The 21,520-nt window shown below is 39.3% G+C and overlaps 2 protein-coding genes across 5 annotated transcripts in view; one reads left to right on the forward strand and one right to left on the reverse strand.

The window, feature by feature from the left end:
* snx4 (sorting nexin 4) overlaps positions 1–21,520 on the reverse strand; it is a 138,995-nt gene that overhangs the window by 70,269 nt on the left and 47,206 nt on the right. For 3 of the 4 annotated variants that reach the window (XM_060930230.1, XM_060930229.1, XM_060930226.1), the window contains one exon: positions 4,135–4,259. The gene's annotated coding sequence lies outside the window, so the exon portion shown is untranslated. Of the gene's footprint in view, positions 1–4,134; positions 4,260–6,527; positions 6,670–21,520 lie in introns of those variants that run through there. The other variant, XM_060930227.1, reaches the window with a different exon arrangement.
* LOC132891999 (TGF-beta receptor type-2-like) lies at positions 10,223–21,305 on the forward strand. The gene is made up of 4 exons (XM_060930232.1): positions 10,223–10,454; positions 14,612–14,762; positions 20,277–20,479; positions 20,601–21,305. Exons 1-4 carry the CDS (start codon positions 10,400–10,402, stop codon positions 20,921–20,923), a joined length of 732 nt encoding a protein of 243 aa, XP_060786215.1. The 5' UTR covers positions 10,223–10,399; the 3' UTR covers positions 20,924–21,305.

Below are 21,520 nucleotides of genomic sequence, written 5' to 3' on the forward strand. Positions count from 1 at the left end.
CGTTAAGATGTGCATCAGACACAGCAATGTTACTGAGGTTGTTTAACACCTCAGTATCACTGATGGCTTGAGAAACAGACCAGCAGCCAAAATCATTAACTACCATTAACCCTCTGAGGTCTGAGGGTGTTTTCTGGCACTCTAATGATTTTGGCATGCTCCGATTTTGTTGTCAGTTTCAACAAATCTAGGCAGCATTTTCAAAGTCATAAGACTTTTTGTATTCAGCACAAGTTCAGCTACAATAATATCTATGGAGTATGTATGTCATGATTGTACTTTAAAAAAAAAAAAACAAATGAAGCTGTTGTAAAAAGCAGTTTTAGAACTGTGTTGGAATGGGTGAAGAAAACATGACCTTACCCATTGTGTCGAACCGTTTTGGTTACTTGAGGTGATTCTGTTCAGTCTTAGGAATGTATCAAGCACAAAAACTTAAATCTGCTCCACTGATTTGAACAATTAAACAGGCCATCAAAAAAAAACGTATGTCCTATTGTTTTGGGATACAGGCTTGGCAGTGGGAGGAGTATTCAATGAGAAGTTTAAAAAAAATTCCATTCCATTCAATGAGAAGAGTGAAAACCGCTCCCATTGCCAACTCTTAATCCCATCAGATTAACATTTAATCCCAGCAGGTCAAGTCACAATGGGTAAAGTCATGTTTTTCTACACGTTCCAACACAGTTCTAAAACTGCTTTTTTACAACAGCTTCATTTATCTGGTATTTGACTCTATTCAGTGCATCTTGCAATTAACTCTTGTACCATTTTACTCAGTTCAGAGACACAACCTACGCTGTTACACAATTACTCTGTAATTTTACTCCCACTCCAACTTTTACTCTCAACACAAAATTGAGCAAAATTAACCATTTTGAGGAAAATACTTTTAACTCGGGAAAATCTGCTCAGTTATTTTTCCTGTGTATGCACGACAGCACACGCATATCAACCGATCTGCTCATAATAAATAGAAATATTTACACTTACTCAAGTTGATCTTTGCCTGTATCAAGTCAAAGTAAAAAAGGCACCGCTCAGTGTCGCAGTTCTCAAGATTGAACTGAATCGCTGTTCTGAATCCTGAAATAAATCATGAATTGAATCGCTGTCTTCAATCATCCGAAGCGCATAAAATCCGCGTGCCATCTCGAAACAAGTTTTACCTCCAAATAGGCTGAACTTTGTCTGACAGATTTTATCCTGTTTACGGTGGGTGTTCCCACCGTGAATGAGAAACCAATCGAAACCGAAAGGGTGAAACTGATCATCATGCCATTACCATGTGAATAGTCTTACGAATGCCCAAGTGTACTTTCAGCGCGCCGACTCTGGTGTGATTGAGTAAGGTGACAAGTTTTATGTTTCATCTAATTTAGGTAATTTAAAAACTATAATATTATTTGGCAGTGGGAACACAGGAAAGTGTAAAGTTTGTCAATATGTTTATCATGCTTGTATGATGAAAAACTCAAAGCTATTTATTTAAACATATGACCTACTCATTCTAAACCTGTCGAGCTTCGCCAGCAAAACTCCCGACCCCAAAGGGTTAAAGCACAAGAGGGTTAGCAAAATAAGTTGTGTAACAACCCCCCCCCCCAAAAAAAAAGCTATAATCACTAACTGGATGGAAAAAATGTTTATGAAACACATTAAGATGCAACTACCATCTCCGTGTCATCGCAGTGCTGAAACCGGTCTAATGTCAAATTAATATCTGGTCAGCGGTAGTTCTCTGATGGATTCCATTAATACATTTGGTCGAAGGAAAAATTGTGCATAGAGACTGATCCACAGTCAATAATTCTATACCTACACTGTCAGAAATCGGAGGAGTCCATTTCTGTCCCCAAGGTACAATCTACAGTAATGTACCCCCTAGCACTCATTACTAGACCTCAAGGTAACTTTGTTTACCTTTTTAGGGACAAAAAGGTACACAAGTTCCCAAGCAGTATACAAAGTGTACAAATAAGTGCACCTTAGAGGTTACTGCCCCAGTGACAAGCCATTGTACCCCTAAAGGTACAATAATGTACTTTATTTTTTCCGCAGTGCGTTTTCCATCAAATCCTGCACTCTAATTGGCTGGCGAGCGGGTCCGTATCCTACGGTACGGACCCTGGTTATGGACCTCTGGCAACTTGCTTGTTCACAACAACAAACATGGTAGCATTTTTTGTCAACATTTATCTTTTTTTTTTTAATAAGATTTATTTATAAGATTATCAAATCTTATAAATTTTTGCCAGCATTTCTCAGGAGAATAGCATTAATTTTACAGCATGGATAGCGATAACGACAGTCTTCACAGCGAAAGCGAGTTTTACTACCCTGAGAAAGAAGTAGTAAAATAAAACATTTCAGGAGAAAGCTAAAAACCTCTAACTTGCTAACGCCGAGCAAAAACATGGCTGAATCCTGAATGACTCCTATTTGTATAAATAGGGGACTACATAGGTGGCAAAACGTAGGGTTTTTTTTCCTGCCATGGAAGTGCACTTGTATACCGAGGAGGAAGCAATTTGCATTACAGCCGTGAATGAGGATCCAAAATGGCGGCTCACCTTGGCTCGGTTTTCCCTTTCGGGCGCTCTCGTTTTCTGTTAGAATTTCATCTCATTATCTCTAGCCGCTTTATCCTGTTCTAGAGGGTCACAGGCAAGCTGGAGCCTATCCCAGCTGAGTACGGGCGAAAGGCGGGGTACACCCTGGACAAGTCCCCAGGTCATCACAGGGCTGACACATAGACACAGACAACCATTCACCTAACCTGCATGTCTTTGGACTGTGGGGGAAACCGGAGCACCCGGAGGAAACCCACGCAGACACGGGGAGAACATGCAAACTCCGCACAGAAAGGCCCTTGCCGGCCACGGGGCTCGAACCCGGACCTTCTTGCTGTGAGGCGACAGTGCTAACCACTACACCACCGTGCCGCCCTGTTAGAATTTGGTAAAGAAAAAAATAAAATATTAATTTACCAGCTTAAGGTTGGTTCGTATGGTGAAATACCTATTTCACAATACGGACCTCCCAGCTGGTAAATAATATTTACTTTCTGAGGTGTACAAATTGACCTCTGGTAGTTTACTTGATCAAAGGGCCAGTGAATGTAGATAAAAGCAGCACGCGAGACCCCACAGTTTAGAATATTACTCATGCATACAACTGCCAAATTTACTGACCTTCAACTTACAGTACCAGTCAAAAGTCTGGACACACCTACTCACTCACAGGTTTTTCTGTATTTTGACCATTTTCAACATTGTGGAACAATACATCAAACTGTTGAAATAACATACGGACCATGTCTGGAATTATATAGTAAACAAAAAAAGTGTTAAAAAAAAACTAAATATATGTTTCATATTTTAAATTCTTCAAAGGAGCCAGTGTTTACCTTGATGATGCTTTGCACACTATTGGCATTCTCTTAACCAGCTTCATGAGGTAGTCACCTGGAATGCTTTTCAATTAACAGGTGCCTCATCAAAAGTTAATTAGTGCAATTTCTTGCCATCTTAACATGTTTGAGATCGAACAGTAAATAGTAAATTATAAAAATATAGTAAATAGCCCTATTTTAGAACTTTAGCCATCCATATTAATGTTAAGAACTGTTAAACTAAGTAAAGAGAAACAACACCCATTACTTTCAGACATGAAGTGACTTTTAATGAATAAAAATAAAGAAAAAAAGTAGTAAAACTTGTATCCAAACTTTTGACTGGTCCTGCAAGTTGGAGGTCAAGAAATTGGCAGTAGTATGCATTTGTAATATTCTAAACTATAAGGTCTCAAGTTTATCAAAAACATTATTATACAAAAGTTAAATACCACAATTACACCACCCTATCTGGTCATAAATCGCTATTGCTCATATGTCCACATTCACGGACCCAAACAAATAGCGCTAACGCCTCTGATACAGGAAGGTCCATGCTGCTAATTATTTCAACTCATTTTAAAGCAGCTATAGAATATAGAAAAATCTGAATTATTGCCAAGAAATGCTGATGTTCCAGAGAAATCTATGTAATTTATCTAATTTTTAAAATAAAATGATCAGACAGAAATATGATCACAGCGTGCAAGGAAGATAGGTGGGTGCATGAAGTAATGTACCTTGTTTCGATGAGGTATACAGTGTAGGTTTCCTGCATGCTGACTGCATTCTTTCCGGTCCTTTTCTCTGCCTCAGTTACACTAATCTCCATCTTCTTCAAAAGATTTGCTCCCTTCTCAACCATCTGCAGAAAGAATGTCAATGTTAATGAAAACATGAGCAATATGACTATTTAAAAAGAAGGCAAAAAGAGAAAAACACATGCATTATACCCCAATTATTGTAATGCACTTGGTACAATTGTTAGGCTACTTGCTGGATAAGTTAATGTTATGTTGATACCTTTATTACCTTTGCCTGGGTTTAAAATTAATCCATCACAACAAATGAAACATCAATAAGAAATTACTGAAACGGACAGCAAGAAGGAATAGTGAGTGCAAAAAAAAAAAAAGTTGGTTGGCATTTCATATCTTCATAACATTCTGCAAAAAAGGATGTCAAAATACCATGAAATGCACACATTATCCTATACATCGGTATGTTATCAATATTTAAACTAAATAAAATCTGAGAATAACAGCACAAAAAGTAATGATATTTTAACCCCCCTCCCCCCCCTTTTTTTTAAACTGTGTACACAACGCCAATTCCAAAAAAGTTGCGACACTGTAAAACAAATAAAAACAATGTGAAGGTCTGCAAAATCATGGAAACCCTGCTTCATTGAAAACAGTACAAAGATAACATATCAAATGTTGAAACAGAAATTCTTGTTTTTTTGAAAAATATATGCTCATTTTGAACTTTATGTCAGCAACACGTTTCAGAAAAGTTGGGACGGAACAACAAAAGACTGAAAAAGTTGTGTAATGCAAAAAATAAATAAAAAAATTTGGTTAATTGGCAACAGGTCAATAACATGACTGGGTATTTTAAAAAAAAAAGCGGGGGGGGGGGGGGGGGGGGGGGGTGTCCCAGAGAGACCAAGTCTCTCAGAAGGAAAGACTTCTGCCATCCAGACAAACTCTTTTCAGCAAAGGCCTTCCTTCTTTCAGCAAGACAACACCAAACCGCTATTTTGCACATGTTAAAACTTCATGGCTGTGTAGTAAGAGAGTCCAGGTGCTAAACTGGCCTGCCTACAGTCCAGACCAGTCACCCATTTAAAACATTTGATGCATTATGAAGCACAAAATATGACAAAGGTGACTTCTAACTGTTGAGCAACTGAAATTGTATATCAGGCAAGAATAGGACAACATTTCTCTTTTAAAAACTACAGCAATTGCTCTCTTCAGTTCCCAAAAGTGTTGTTAAAACTAAAGGCACCGCAACACAGTGGTAAACATGCCCCTGTCCCCACTTTTTTGAAACGTGTTGTTGACATCAAATCCAAAATATCCTTTTTTTTTTTAATTCTCAGTTTCAACATTTAATATGTTGCCATTGTATTATTTTCAATGAAACGTAGGGTTTCCATGATTCCCAAATTATCACGTTCTGTTTTTATTTGCAGTTTACGCAGCGTCCCAACTTTTTTGGAATTGGGGTTGTATGTTCTGCATCCTCACTGAATGTCTGATGAATTTCAAATGCTGAGCCAACTTCGTTGATTTGGTCTGCACAGTATGTCTGCCTAAAATGTTAGTATGAAGCCAGGCAAACCTGAAAACTCTTGTAAACAGATTAAAATCTGAAACATGTACTGTACTTACTTAGGCACACACATTCACATAGCAAAACTAATCAGACACAAAGAATTGCATGATTATTATTATTATTATTAGTAGTAGTAGTAGTAGTAATAAAAAATGGACTATTAGGATATATATATATTGTACAGGAATGATTTATATTCCCATTTAGCTATTAATAAGATGAAGGTAAAGAGAGTTAATGTCTTACAGTCATCAGGATTTGAGGATAGATCACGTGACATTCATGCAAAACCCAAGGGAAAAACATTTTTTTAAACATTTTGTCAGGCCTTTTTTTTTTTTTACATAATTACACAATTAAACTATACATAATTAACGAATGGTGAGGTGTATATTCAGGTAATGTTAAAGTTGAGTGATAAAACTGTGTTAAGTTAGCTAGTTAGCCAGGTTAGCTAGCTAGCTCGCTAACTGCAGTGTTGTGACGGGACAGGTAAAGGCTCAGCAGTTTATCACAACGGAACTCCATGATGATGATGATGATGAAGAACAAACAATAATATCACACCTTTCATTCATAAATAAAAGTCAGGAAAGCAGCTCAGTAACGAGACTGGGTGTCTCTGGAGCTTTAAATAAAGGCAGAGAGAGAGAGAGAGAGATCCTCCAGCTGTAAGTCAGAGATCAGGCGACCCCGAGGACTCACACTCGGCCTGCTCCCTCAACTCGGCCTAAAGCTCACACTCACCCGGCAATAAACGTGATTAAAAACACAACCAGCTACATTTTACCGTGTTTTTAATGTTGTTTTCTAACGCTGAAGGCGTCAAGTCGGTGTTTCCCACCACAGCTATATCCTCACTTCCCGAATCCGCCATCATCCTCACTGTCTTGTAGTTTATCACCCGCGCATGCGCATTTCACCTCTCAGAAACTTGCTTAGTTGACTCTTTGAAAACAGCCTGCTTTATAATAATAATAATAATAATAATAATAAATTTACTACTACTATTATTATTATTGTTGGACTCATCTAATCTAATAAACATCAATTTTAATTAAAAACAACAACAACAACAGCATTGTAATAAATCTGGGAAATGTGCTAACCATTCGAGACAATAATATCCCCAATATATTTGATCTGTATATGTGTGGGTTTTTAAACACTAAGTCCCTGGCTAAGAAGCACTAATACGGGCTACAATTATTAGCATGAATTAAACCAACACTGGGTTGTGTAGTGGTTAGCACTGTCGCCTCACAGCAAGAAGGTTCTGGGTTCGAGCCCCGTGGCCGGCGAGGGCCTTTCTGTGTAGAGTTTGCATGTTCTCCCCGTGTCTGCATGGGTTTCCTCTGGGTGCTCCGGTTTCCCCCACAGTCCAAAGACATGCAGGTTAGGTTAATTGGTGGATCTAAGTTAACCGTAGGTGTGAATGGTTGTCTGTGTCTATGTGTCAGCCCTGTGATGATCTGGTGACTTGTATAGGGGAGAGCGGGGTAAGATGAGCCACTTTTTACATTTTTCATCATAACTACATGTTAAAGCCATTTTTGCTTCCAGTCTACACACCATACCAAATTTCAAAGTGTACTGTTACTATCTGAGCAAAAAATAATTGATAAGCTCTTATGGTTAGAGTGATATTACCTCTTGAAAAAAAATGTCAAGTGGCTCAACTTACCCCAAATCAACGAAGTTGGCTCAGCATTTGAAATTCATCAGACATTCAGTGAGGATGCATGTAAGATGAGCCACTGTGTGGGGTAAATTGAGCCAACACAAAACATGTTAGGTTAACAAAGTAAACAACTTTTATTATTAGAAGTGCAATCAATGAATCAAGTCAAGTCAATCAAGTGGGGGATAGGGCCGTTGCATAGAGAAGGGGAGATGAAGAGAGAGGTGATAGAACGAGATGGGATAGGGAGGGATAGATAGATGGACAGAGAGAGAGAGAGATATGCATAGATAGATAGAAAGAGGGATGGTTAGAGAGGGAATGAGAGATATACTATATTATAGAAATTACTAAAACAGTAGAGCAGTGCCAAAAAATCTTATTTCTTTCAGTAGGTTAAAACATTGCTAAAACATGCAGCAATCATTCCATCAATCATTCAATCATTTCATCATTATTCAATGTTCCAAGCATTCAAATTGCGAGGGAACACCATTTGCCTCTCCCTCCGTGCTGTCCCACCAACAGTAAAGGGGCGGGGCAATTTTTTCACAATATCCTGTCTTGACAGGACAGCCTCATCTTTCTCTTTGAAGACAAAGGTTGGCTTTCTTGCAGAGCCATGGCATGACCAGCTTCTTTTGAGAAATCTTGCCTCTATTTTGAAGACATCCAATTTGATTATCTGGCCAATGAAGTAATGCACTTTCACCAACTTGGCCTCTACCTCTCCATTCTTTATCTTTTCAATGAACCTAGTCAGAGTCATCCTGTCCAAATGCATATCCCTTGCCACAGCCCGAATAGGCCTGCCTTTCCTGACTTCCTCTGCGGCTCTCTCCAAAACTGCACGGGATTGTGCGGCCCTGTCTGTTTTTCTTTTGTATGAGTGTGGCATCATGCACACCTGTAATAACAGAGGGTATTATTTTATTTATTAAAAACCTTTTAAACACATTATTTATATTAACATGCTATTTATTTGTTTATTTGTTGTTGTTGTTGTTGTTGTCATATATGACCAGTAAATGTGAAAACTTAAGTGTCATCCATATTGGGTAAGCTCAGCCACCAATGGGGTAAGTTGAGCCAGTGGCTCAACTTGCCCCATATCTAATGGCTCATCTTACCCCGTGGCCACCATTTTGTAGAAAAATGCTAATAAAGGGGATTAGGCTAATCAAAATTATTTTTATTAGCATTCATATCATAGCTTAGAAAGCCACTAACTTAACCCTAATGTGTCTAAATATTATTCTACTTTTGTCTTCACTAAATCATCTTCACTGTGGACAAACATGGAATTGACTTAGAAAGCACAAAAACACATTTTTATAAATATCTCCCTCACCTAGTTTGACATGTGGTGCTCCTCTCCACAAGTGTAAGTAAATGGTCCCGCCCCCCTTTGAATGTGGTCACATGGTCACATTTGTTTACTGTTTCTTAGAAACAGGGGGTGGCTCATCTTACCCCCTGGCTCATCTTACCCCGCTCTCCCCTACCCCGCCTCTTGCCCATAGTCAGCTGGGATAGGCTCCAGCTTGCCTGTGACCCTGTAGAACAGGATCAGCAGCTACAGATAATGAATGGAATGGATATCTCATCTCATCTCATTATCTGTAGCCGCTTTATCCTTCTACAGGGTCGCAGGCAAGCTGGAGCCTATCCCAGCTGACTACGGGCGAAAGGCAGGGTACACCCTGGACAAGTCGCCAGGTCATCACAGGGCTGACACATAGACACAGACAACCATTCACACCTACGGTCAATTTAGAGTCACCAGTTAACCTAACCTGCATGTCTTTGGACTGTGGGGGAAACCGGAGCACCCGGAGGAAACCCACACGGACACGGGGAGAACATGCAAACTCCGCACAGAAAGGCCCTTGCCGGCCACGGGACTCGAACCCGGACCTTCTTGCTGTGAGGCGACAGCGTTAACCACTACACCACCGTGCCGCCCTGGAATGGATATTTGATCTGTATATGTGTGGGTTTTTAAACACTATCTGAAAGAGGTCCCTGGCTAAGAAGCACTAATACGGGCTGCATGAATTAAACCAGCATTGGGTTGTGTAGTGCTTAGCACTGTCGCCTCACAGCAAGAAGGTTCTGGGTTCGAGCCCCGTGGCCGACAGGGGCCTTTCTGTGTGGAGTTTGCATGTTCTCCCCGTGTCCACGTGGGTTTCCTCCGGGTGCTCCGGTTTCCCCCACAGTCCAAAGACATGCAGTTAGGCTAACTGGTGGCTCTAAATTGACCGTAGGTATGAATGTGAGTGTGAATGGTTGTTTGTCTCTATGTGTCAGCCCTGCGATGAACTGGTGACTTGTCCAGGGTGTACCCCGCCTCTCGCCCATAGTCAGCTGGGATAGGCTCCAGCTTGCCTACGACAACAGGATAAGTGGCTACAGATAATGGATGGATGGATAAACCAACACTGACTGTATTTATTTGATTCAATAGTCAATTTATTCTGTGTTGGCAAAGACAACGACGCCATATGTCAGTGTGTCTAGTCACACTATTATGTACCTTTTGACTTTTCCATCTTTAAGATATATTATTTTGTTCCTGTCAGAGCTCACACTCACTGTCATTGTTGAACTGATAGGTCTGTGTAACAATAAACCTATAGCCTACAAGTCGAAATTATTGGTACAGTATCATTTAATCTTTTAAGCTTTTTTTTTTTCTTTTGCTGATAAAGCTTATTAGTAGATTGATAGGCTCTTGAACAGACCACTTGTCTGCATGAATAAACTGCAGTTCCTGGGCGGGCCGCTTGCCACAGCTGGATTGAAAACATCTGGATCCGCCTCCGAGGCCAGAAACGCGTCGGTCCAAGCGGCTCAGCTCTTCCAGCTCACAGGACAGCCTCTAAAACTTCTATCCATGCGAACTTTTCTTTGTTTCTGACAGTGAGGAAGGTCAAAGAAGAGTCTTAGTGACTTAAGAAGATCTTGACTGGGGGAAAACGATGGAGCTCAGGGGCTGGAGAGTCACGCCTTTCATATGTGTCCTTCTGTCGCTCCGTGAGTAGAAAAGCAGAGTTTCTTATAGTCATCTCCACTTTCTTTTGTGTTCACATTATTTGCAGCCAGCGACATACGAGTCGAGAGACTGTCTCTGTCCAAAACTGCATACGACCATACCAAACAGCCTAGAGACTATTACATTAGGAGAACATAAACACATGTGGTTTTAGATAGCCGTAAGACTTGATTTGTATTTAGTTGGCTGCAAATAATTAACATGGCGGCTAGTATTTTGACATACTATTTAGTATTTTGATGTGCTGCTGAGAATTATGTTGACATAGCCTGCTTCTTATAAGGTACTGGATTTCTCATTGGAAAAACAAAACCAAAAAAACAAAGGGAAATAAACACATTTGTCCTTATATCTAGTCAAGTCTGAGGCTGAAGTCTGAGAACTGAATCAGAAATCTCTTCTCTTCAGGACTGAAATCATCTGTGTAAAAGTTATCATCGATTTGTATTTGAACATAAATGAGTTACGCACTTATGTGTTTGTTTTATGAATCCATTCTAGGCTATGATAGCTTTCATATATTAATTCGATAAGCAATAATATTTTATCCACAAGAAATGCAACAAACTCTTCAGCTCTATTGACTTTTCCAGTCCAACTATATGTCACAGTTTGACCTATATGCTTTGAACAAGGGTGAAATTATGAACACAAACAAACAACAGGATACTGTGTAAGTCTTATGCACCCTATTTTTTTTAGCACAAAATTTATTGTACATTTTTATTTCATGACTACTGAGTCAGTACATTTTCGATTACAAAACAGTTTTCCAGCACAAAAGTAAATGTTCAGGGAAAATCTTTGTATGTCAGTAAAGAAAGCAGCATATTACATAAGAAGACCACTTTCCAGATAAAAACAACAGAATGAAGGTTGCTTGGTTTTGCTGCAAAAATAAAAAGCAAGCGTGACAGTCAAAGTGTCCAGAAGAACTGTGGCTGGTTCTGTGAGATGCTCAGTAAAACCTACAGCTTATTTCTTTATAAAACTGAACAAATTGTATCTGAGGTTGTTTTTAAGCAAAGGGACGTCACAGCAGATATTGGCTTTGCTTCATTTATTACAGTTTATAGTTATTTTAAAAAATATAGAAACATTTGTGTTATTTTTGAAGGCATGTTTGCTCTACATTCATTTCTTTCCATGTGCCGAAGACTTTTGCACAGTACAATGCATTTCCTTCTGGGTGAAGGTAGATCATAACAAAAAGATAATCAGGAATGTTTCTACAGATCTTTATAGTATTTTAAAAAATATATATTTGTGATTTAACATATAAGTTTAATAAATTTCTTGGAATATAAGAAGACAATCAGCTCAGTCTTTCTACTCTGTAATTTGCATTTGTTTATCTGAAACAGGTCGTCACAATTTAATATGAAGTATTGCTGTATAATATGTGTATTGATTAACTGATTAGCTTATTGTAACAACGTTATACTCGAAGAGCAGGGTTGATTCTGTGAAGAAAAAGAAAAATGTCCATATAAAACGTCAGTGGATCTTCTATCTTGAGTCCCCAAATGATCTTTGCTATATTGCAGAGGCTTCCTTAAATGGACTGAGTTGGAGAGAACAGTTTTAGATTGAACACCAGTTATAAATCATTACAGTGTTGTTATAGAGATCAAACTCATAAGCTCTTCATTTATTCACACAGCCCTCTAACTGTTGTTGAGAACGGTGCCTAATGAAGATAAATTAGGTAATTACGAAGAAAGACAGTGGGCACATGGTGCCAGTTCTAATGAATTTAAACAACACGCAGAGAGACAAAAGACACAGAGAATGTGACGTGACAGTCTCTTCTCAGCCCTGCCATCATCATTTCACACAATGCTCAAATTGTCCCAGTTACAGCAAAGAATAAGATGTTATAGGGCTCTAAGTCACCCCAGTCTCAAAAGAGCTGTGATGACAGAGACAGGGACTGTAATCTTTCTCTCTTCTGCGTCCAAAAGTTGTCCTTCTTTTGTGGTAACTTGGGGGCAGAGAATCCAAATGATCATAAACAGGATAAATAAATATTTGGCATTAGATAATAGGTATTCATTTGTTAGTTGTAAGAACAGTCCCTAAGTTCATTTAATAATTAATTCCTCTCTCATGATCTTGGAAGAGCCCATTAGTTCGTAAGTTCACATTTTGCTCCAAAACACATTGGATCATTTTTGGCCCTGGACCTTTAGAGGAAATCTTGAAGACATCTGTATATCATAATATACATGTGACAGGGCCAGCGAGTGATGTTTTGATTATGCTGTTATTAATTTATTCACAAAATGCTTTCAAGGCTATTGAATGGAGGTCATCGTGCCACATAGTGGCAGAAAGTGATTACTGCATCTTGAGAAGACTTGTGCTTGAAAAGTTCCCTACAGCATCTAGTTTAGCATGTTTCATTTTCAAGCACACGTCCTGTTCATCTCAGAAGATAAGGATCAGACCGTCCGGTTTATTGAATCAGGTGCATTGGAGAAATTGTGCAATAGTGAGAACAAGGCTGTAAACCAAGAAATCTCTTCTAACTTTCAGGACTTACCACATAACGGTGCATGGTCTCTTTGCAGAACTGTGTTGTTTGGCTTCTGTGTTCAGTAAAAAAGATTGTAACAGAGATAGTACGTTTAAACGAGTGCCATTATGCTATTCTGAATATTAATATACTGCATTGGAGTAGGTCATGAACTATAAGGAAAGAATAAGGAAGAAAAGTGTGTTTGCAAACCAAACAACTACAGGCCAACATCTCTGGGCCTCCTGTGAGCATGTGGCCTTTGGATTTCCCATAAGTACAGAGGGGTTGTTCTTCAAACTTGGCCAGAGTGAACACTTATGGCTTTAATTTATTTCTGGAGCAGTCAACTGCTGATTTTAATTACTTTATAGTTTGGAGAGGGGGCTTTTTTTTTTTGCTTAACCAGTCTCTCTCTCTCGCACTTGTATATTTTGATGGTTGGCATCAGTGAACATCTGGAAGCCTTTGTGAAATATCAGCACTGTTTCTTTTCATGTTTACTCAGTCCTATTAGATCACCACGCTCTCTGAGTGAAACAAGCTCACCCGTCATCTGGTTTCAATCAACAATTAATATTGTTGTGATGTGGCAGAATACGGATAGCGGAAGGAAGATGCGTGGGAAGGAATGCTCCCCACACCCGACATAACCCAGGCCCTCAGAAGCCCTCCACCCTCAAAACACACACATACACACACACTGACAACTAAACCAAACCTATTCCAACACACAATATACCGTACACTGTGTATCATCCAAATCCATTTAGCTTTCTGTAGTCTCCAGATGGGGTGGAGCACTTCCCAAAAAGGGTTGGATCTACCGTAATGAATTGCAATTGCAACTGCTCACTGTTATCACCTGTTATCATTTTTATTATGATAATATTACAAAATGTACTGCACACTAGAACTGAAAGAGGTACATGTGATTTCGGACGATTACATTTTTGATTTGTAGATTTTTTTATCATTTCGATTGATATTGAGTATTTTTTATTGAAATATTTCAGACAAATATAAATTGTAAGCTCATCTCATCATCTCTAGCCACTTTATCCTGTTCTACAGGGTTGCAGGCAAGCTGGAGTCTATCCCAGCTGACTATGGGTGAAAGGCGGGGTACACCCTGGACAAGTTGCCAGATCATCACAGGGCTGACACATAGACACAGACAACCATTCACACTCACATTCACACCTACGGTCAATTTAGAGTCACCAGTTAACCTAACCTGCATGTCTTTGGACTGTGGGGGAAACCGGAGCACCCGGAGGAAACCCACGCGGACACGGGGAGAACATGCAAACTCCGCACAGAAAGGCCCTCGCCGGCCCTGGGGCTCAAACCCGGACCTTCTTGCTGTGAGGCGACAGCGCTAACCACTACACCACCGTGCCGCCCACCCTAAATTGTAAGCTTTGTTAAAAAAAAAAAAGGATCTGTTTTTTTTTTTTATTGCAACCAAACACAATTTATTTTCGGTGCGCTGCCAATAATCATGCCACGTTTGTTTTTTAAATAACAAACTTTGCCAATAATTGTTGACTAAATATCTCTTTAACTATGAAAACATTGTGTACTAAATTGTTAATTCTGTATTTGTGCACATTTTAGTATTTCAGGCCAGTGCCTTGACTCTCATAACGACTAACCTTTGTAAGTGGTGTGACCAGTCCAGTCCTGTGTGTGAAGACAACATCTGCATGAGCAACTGCAGCTTAAGCTCCTTTTGTATGTATACCGAGGAGGTCTGTGTGGCTATATGGTAAGTCTAGCCTATGCCACTTTTTATTTATAGAATTAAACATCACTAAGCCAAGCCACCACTGGTTCCCACTGTGTTGGGGTGTGAGTGGGCTACAGCTGAGTCTGGAGATGTGGTTGAATTCTCGGACGTTGCATATGATTCATGTCATCCCACAGCCGCAGCCCACAAAGCTCAGTTCTAACGTTTTGTCTTACACAAATGTAAGAATTACAGAACTGTGAGTGACATACACAGTACAACCTCAGCTTGAAATCAAGTAATACATTGTGATGTCTTAATTCTTTAGGTTGGCATAAGACAGTGAATTAATATTTAAATGTATATGAGGATAAGATTTTTTTTTTCTAAATTAGCTACAATCTGAGCTCTAACATGACAACTTTTAGCTGAGGTATGCACTGGCGGTTCTAGACCAAAATTACTAGGGGGGCCGAGGTGGGGCCAGTGTTTTTTCAGGGGGGCACATATGAGCAAAACATGGCAATATTTAGGCGTTCAAAATGTTTTGTTTAGTTTATTTAAAACCAAAACAAAATACATTGAGCATAAATACAATGAGATAAACATTCTGTCTCAATAGCCTAAACATAAAATAAATTGTGCTCAGTAAATCTTAAAACCATGTTTCTCTTTTTTGTAAAATAAGATTTCTATTTTTGCATACAATGAATCTTTTCTTCAGACGTGGCTGCACTGGAGTGTTGTCCAAGCACTTGCTGATATCTGGAGAAAGATGAATACAGTAAATATGAGAGTGCGACTGAGAACAACACTTATTTATCATTATTCATTATTCATTTATTATTATATCTATTATTTGTATTTTATATTTATTAATTATTATTCAGACTTCACACTTTCAGGGTAGGCTATATGAATTGTAGGTCGACACTGCTCGCTCACACACATACATTTGTTCAACATCACAAACCTGTGCTGTACTTGATATGCATGGTGAATCTGGTTGTCCCAATGACTTGTTGGGTTGTCCCTCATTCTGTCCCTCAATCTGATCCTGAATGTCTTCATCCTCACTCTCAGATTGCCTTTCAGATGCCTCACTTTCCACCTCTCCAACCACCACCTCTGGCTCTCTCTCCTCTTTCATAATCTTCATCTTCCTTACTCTCTCTATGTTGCTTTTTGCCAACAGGGGCAAAAAAGGACATAATGTCCTTCTTGCTCCTTTCCATGATGACAGCCTACAGTAGGTCTATACTAAAAAGTAAACGGAGAGGAATGTAGCCTCTACATATCAAAAGGCCATTAAAGTTTTACAAGAAGGTTAAACACTGTCGGTTATTTTATCCATTTCCCAAAAATATTAAGTTAGGCTACTTATTGCTGTGCAACGCACTTTTAAGAAAGCGCAATAAAACGGATTTATTATTGTAGTGAACAACAACAGTAAAACACGGATATGTGCAAACACTGACGTTACGAAATTGAATAATTTTCCTTACCTTCGCCTCTTCGCAGTAGCCTAGTTCTTGCAGGGCTGCAGCTGTTATCTGTGTCCGAAGTTTACAATTCGCGCTGCTGCTGATCTTTCTGCTGCAGGTAACAGTGTGCGTGTAGCGCTTTAAGGAGTCCGTGTAGAACACTCCGTCATGTCAGTTCCGATCTTCGAGCCAGCGCACGTCAAAATTAATAAATCTTGTTACCTGTTCAGCACAGGGGCCACAACAGGGGCCAGGAGCAATTTCCCCTGGCCCCCGTTTAAAACCACCTATGGAGGTATGCCTCTCTGGACCATTGCTATAATAATGGACTCTGTTTTTAAAGATTTCCGCTAAACTAGTTCCACCCAGTTTGGCACCCAAGGAGTTTTTCTGGGAAGTTTATAGAACTGACCTTTGATTGACCGTGTAGTAGAATCTGGCTGTGTAGCGAGAGATAGCCAGTGCTCAGGGGAGCACCGAAAAAACATGGCTTGAATAAAAGAGTCAGATAAAAACTCCTCAAGAATACAGGATGAATAACAAACACATTTATAACCTTTAGAAAAGAGCTGACTTTGGCAAGAAGTACAAAGAAAACTCCTGCGCAGGGCTTCCCTGATCACTTGTTATTCATATTTTTTGCTGTCAAACAGCATTCTTATGTTAAAAAAAAAAGGTCTACTGACCATACATTAAACCTAGAAGAACAGTGGATTCTCAAACGTTCAGCTGTCTCATAGCTGTTTTAGTGATATATATATTGGCATGCAAAAGTTTGGGCACCCTTACTGAAAATGTCTGTTACTGTGAATAGTTAAGTGAGCAGAAGATGAACTGATCACCAAAAGGCATAAAGGTAAAGATGACATTTCTTTTCAGCGTTTTCTGCAAGATTTGTGTATTATTTTTGTTTTGTACAATTGGAGAGTGAAAAAAGAAAAGGAACACCATGAGAAAGTTCGGGCACCCCAATACATTTGAGTTCTCAGGTAACTTTTACCAAGGTTCCAGACCTTAATTAGCTTATTGAGCTGTGACTTGTTCAAATTCTTCATTAGGAAAGGTCAGATGATGCAGATTTCAAAGCTATATAAATTCTCTGACTCCTCAAACTTGTCCCTAAAATCAACAGCCATGGGCTCCTCTAAGCAACTCCCTCGCATTCTGAATAATAAAATAATTGATGCTCACAAAGCAGGAGAAGGCTACAAGAACGTAGCAAAGTGTTTTCAGGTAGCTGTTTCCTCAGATCGTAATGTTATTAAGAAATGGCAGTTAACAGAAACAGTGGAGATCAAGGTAAAGTCTGGAAGATGAAGAAAACTTTCTGAAAGAACTGCTCGTTGGATTGCTAGAAAGGCAAATAAAATCCCCTGTTTGACTGCAAAAGACCTTCAGAAAGATTTAGCAGACCCTGGAGTGGTGGTGCACTGTTCTACTATGCAGCGACACCTGAACAAATATGACCTTCATGGGAGAGTCATCAGAAGAAAACATTTCCTGCATCCTAGCCACAAAATTCAGCGTCTGAAGTTTGCAAATGGACATCTAAATAAGCCTGATGCATTTTGGAAACAAGTCCTGTGGACTGATGAAATCAAAATAGAACTTTTTGGCCACAATGTGTAAAGGTATGTTTGGAGAAAAAAGGGTGCCAAATTCCAGGAAGAGAACGCCTCTCCAACTCTGAAGCATGGGTGTGGATCGATCATGCTTTGGGGTTGTGTTGCAGCCAGTGGCACAGGGCACATTTCATTGGTCGAGGGAAGCATGAATTCAAATAAATACCAGCAAACTCTGGAAGCAAACATCACACCATCTGTAAAAAAGCTGAAGTCCTCCAATAAGACAATGATCCAAACCACACCTCAAAATCTACAATGGAATACCTCAAGAGGCACAAGCTGAAGGTTTTGCCATGGCGCCTCACAGTCCCCTGACCTAAACATCATTGAAAATCTGTGGATAGATCTCAAAAGAGCAGTGCATGCAAGACAGCCCAAGAAACTTGTAGAACTGGAAGCCTTTTGCAAGGATGAATGTGTGAAAATCCCCCAGGTAAGAACTGAAAGATTATTAGCTGGCTACAAAAAGTGTTTACAAGCTGTGATACTTGCCAAAGGGGGTGTTACTAGGTACTAACCATGCAGGGTGCCCAAACTTTTGCTTCAGGCCCTTTTCCTTTTTTTGTCATTTTAAAAATGTAAAAGATGAAAATAAAAAATTGTTTTTGCTTAAAATATAAAGGGAATAAGTCATCTTTAACTTTATGCCTTTTGGAGATCATTTCATCTTCAACGTGCTTAACTGTTCACAGTAACAGCAATTTTGACCAGGGGTGCCCAAAAACAAACAAACATTCTTTTGCATACCACTGTATATTATATATATATATATATATATATATATATATATATATATATATATAGAGTGGTGCTTGAAAGTTTGTGAACCCTTTAGAATTTTCTATATTTCTGCATAAATATGACCTAAAACATCATCAGATTTTCACACAAGCCCTAAAAGTAGATAAAGAGAACCCAGTTAAACAAAGGAGACAAAAATATTATACTTGGTCATTTATTTATTGAGGAAAATGATCCAATATTACATATCTGTGAGTGGCAAAAGTATGTGAACCTCGAGGATTAGCAGTTAATTTGAAGGTGAAATTAGAGTTAGGTGTTTCCAATCAATGGGATGACAATCAGGTGTGACTGGGCACCTTGTTTTATTTAAAGAACAGGGATCTATCAAAGTCTGATCTTCACAACACATGTTTGTGGAAGTGTATCATGGCACGAACAAAGGAGATTTCTGAGGACCTCAGAAAAGGCATTGCTGTTGCTCATCAGGCTGGAAAAGGTTACAGAACCATCTCTAAAGAGTTTGGACTCCACCAATCCACAGTCAGACAGATTGTGTACAAATGGAGGAAATTCAAGACCATTGTTACCCTCCCCAGGAGTGGTCGACCAACAAAGATCACTCCAAGAGCAAGGCATGTAATAGTCGGCGAGGTCACAAAGGACCCCAGGGTAACTTCTAAGCAACTGAAGGCCTCTCTCACATTGGCTAATGTTAATGTTCATGAGTCCACCATCAGGAGAACACTGAACAACAGTGGTGTGCATGGCAGGGTTGCAAGGAGAAAGCCACTGCTCTCCAAAAAGAACACTGCTGCTCGTCTGCAGTTTGCTAAAGATCACGTGGACAAGCCAGAAGGCTGCTGGAAAAATGTTTTGTGGACGGATGAGACCAAAATAGAACTTTTTGGTTTAAATGAGAAGCGTTATGTTTGGAGAAGGAAAAGACTGCATTCCAGCATAAGAACCTTATCTCAACTGTGAAACATGATGGTGGTAGTATCGTGGTTTGGGCCTGTTTTGCTGCATCTGGGCCAGGACGGCTTGCCATCATTGATGGAACAATGAATTCTGAATTATACCAGCCAATTCTAAAGGAAAATGTCAGGACATCTGTCCATGAACTGAATCTCAAGAGAAGGTGGGTCATGCAGCAAAACAACGACCCTAAGCACACAAGTCATTCTACCAAAGAATGGTTAAAGAAGAATCAAGTTAATGTTTTGGAATGGCCAAGTCAAAGTCCTGACCTTAATCCAATCGAAATGTTGTGGAAGGACCTGAAGCGAGCAGTTCATGTGAGGAAACCCACCAACATCCCAGAGTTGAAGCTGTTCTGTACGGAGGAATGGGCTAAAATTCCTCCAAGCCGGTGTGCAGGACTAATCAACAGTTACTGCAAACGTTTAGTTGCAGTTATTGCTGCACAAGGGGGTCACACCAGATACTGAAAGCAAAGGTTCACATACTTTTGCCACTCACAGATATGGAATATTGGATCATTTTCCTCAATAAATAAATGACCAAGTATAATATTTTTGTCTCATTTGTTTAACTGGGTTCTCTTTATCTACTTTTAGGACTTGTGTGAAAATCTGATGATGTTTTAGGTCATATTTATGCAGAAATATTGAAAATTCTAAAGGGTTCACAAACTTTCAAGCACCACTGTGTGTATATATGTGTGTGTGTGTTGTTCACAGGAAGAAGGAGAATAATAGTGTGAGCGTGCAGACTCTATGCCACAATCCTCAACATGCACTGGAGAACATTGTGCTGTCTAATACCAGCTCCACAGAGTGTGTAATGACTTCAGTGCCCTCCGAGAACAGTATGCTGTTTGTCTGCAGCTGTATCAAGGAGTATAACTGCAATGACAAGCTCATCTTTGAGAGGGGAGCAAATGGTAATAATAATAATAATAATAATAATAATAATAGCTACTTTAAGTGTTTCTTTTCCCCATAAAGTTGCTTAACTGGACAAAGAAAGAAAAATAGGTGCTGACATTCAACATTTCTCTCTAGATTTCTCAATGCTAAGGAGTAAAGATGTGATTCCAGTAGTGGTGATAAGCCTGGTTCCTCCACTCCTAGTAGCTGTGATTGCTACAATGGCATTCTACCTCTATCGCACACGCCACCTCAGCAAACAACCCAAAGACTGGGCACCGAAGCGCACACATTACCAGTCACTGGATCCACCTGAGGCATGTGCTGGTGAGGCGAATACCAGCGACTACCACGGCAAGCTTCTATCCCTCAGTGAAGACGCCAATTCGGACATATCATCAAGCTGTGCCAAAAAAGAAAGAAGAGAGGAGCTGTGGGTGCAATCAGTTAATTATTGATATTAAGTGATCACTCATTAAATCAGTCTCATTAAATTTTGAAGGTCAATAATTAAAATGAATCAATCCCATTGAATCGTTTAATTTGACTCGTTTGAATTGAATCATACCATAGAATCAGTCTCATTCAGTGAATCATTTAGTGAATCGTTCAATGAATCGTTTAGTGAATCATTTGGTGAATCATTCAATGAATCGTTTAGGGAATCATTTAGTGAATCATACCATTAATCCTGGTGCTTAATAATAAATTACCAAACAGCTAAATTATGGTATATTTCCAAATTATTACGATCACTTACCATATTACATAACATACGCACCCTTTTTGAATTCTTTGAGAAGATTGGGGACTTTAGATATTGTTGTTCACAAATAAACACAGTTTGTTTAATAAATGACTTTATTATACAAAGAAAAATAATAAACCAATATATACAAGCAGTGAGGTGTGTGTGTGTGTGTGTGTGTGTGTGTGTGTGTGTGTGAGAGAAGGACTTGACCATGTGTTTAGCCTCGTGTAGCTAACTACACGTGGTGGAGGCCTAGCTTGTTGGTAGCTAAACAAAAGAATGTTATCTAAACAGAACAAAGGAT

This window comes from Neoarius graeffei, chromosome 9 (genome assembly GCF_027579695.1).
Source record: "Neoarius graeffei isolate fNeoGra1 chromosome 9, fNeoGra1.pri, whole genome shotgun sequence".
Taxonomy (NCBI): Eukaryota; Metazoa; Chordata; class Actinopteri; order Siluriformes; family Ariidae; genus Neoarius; species Neoarius graeffei.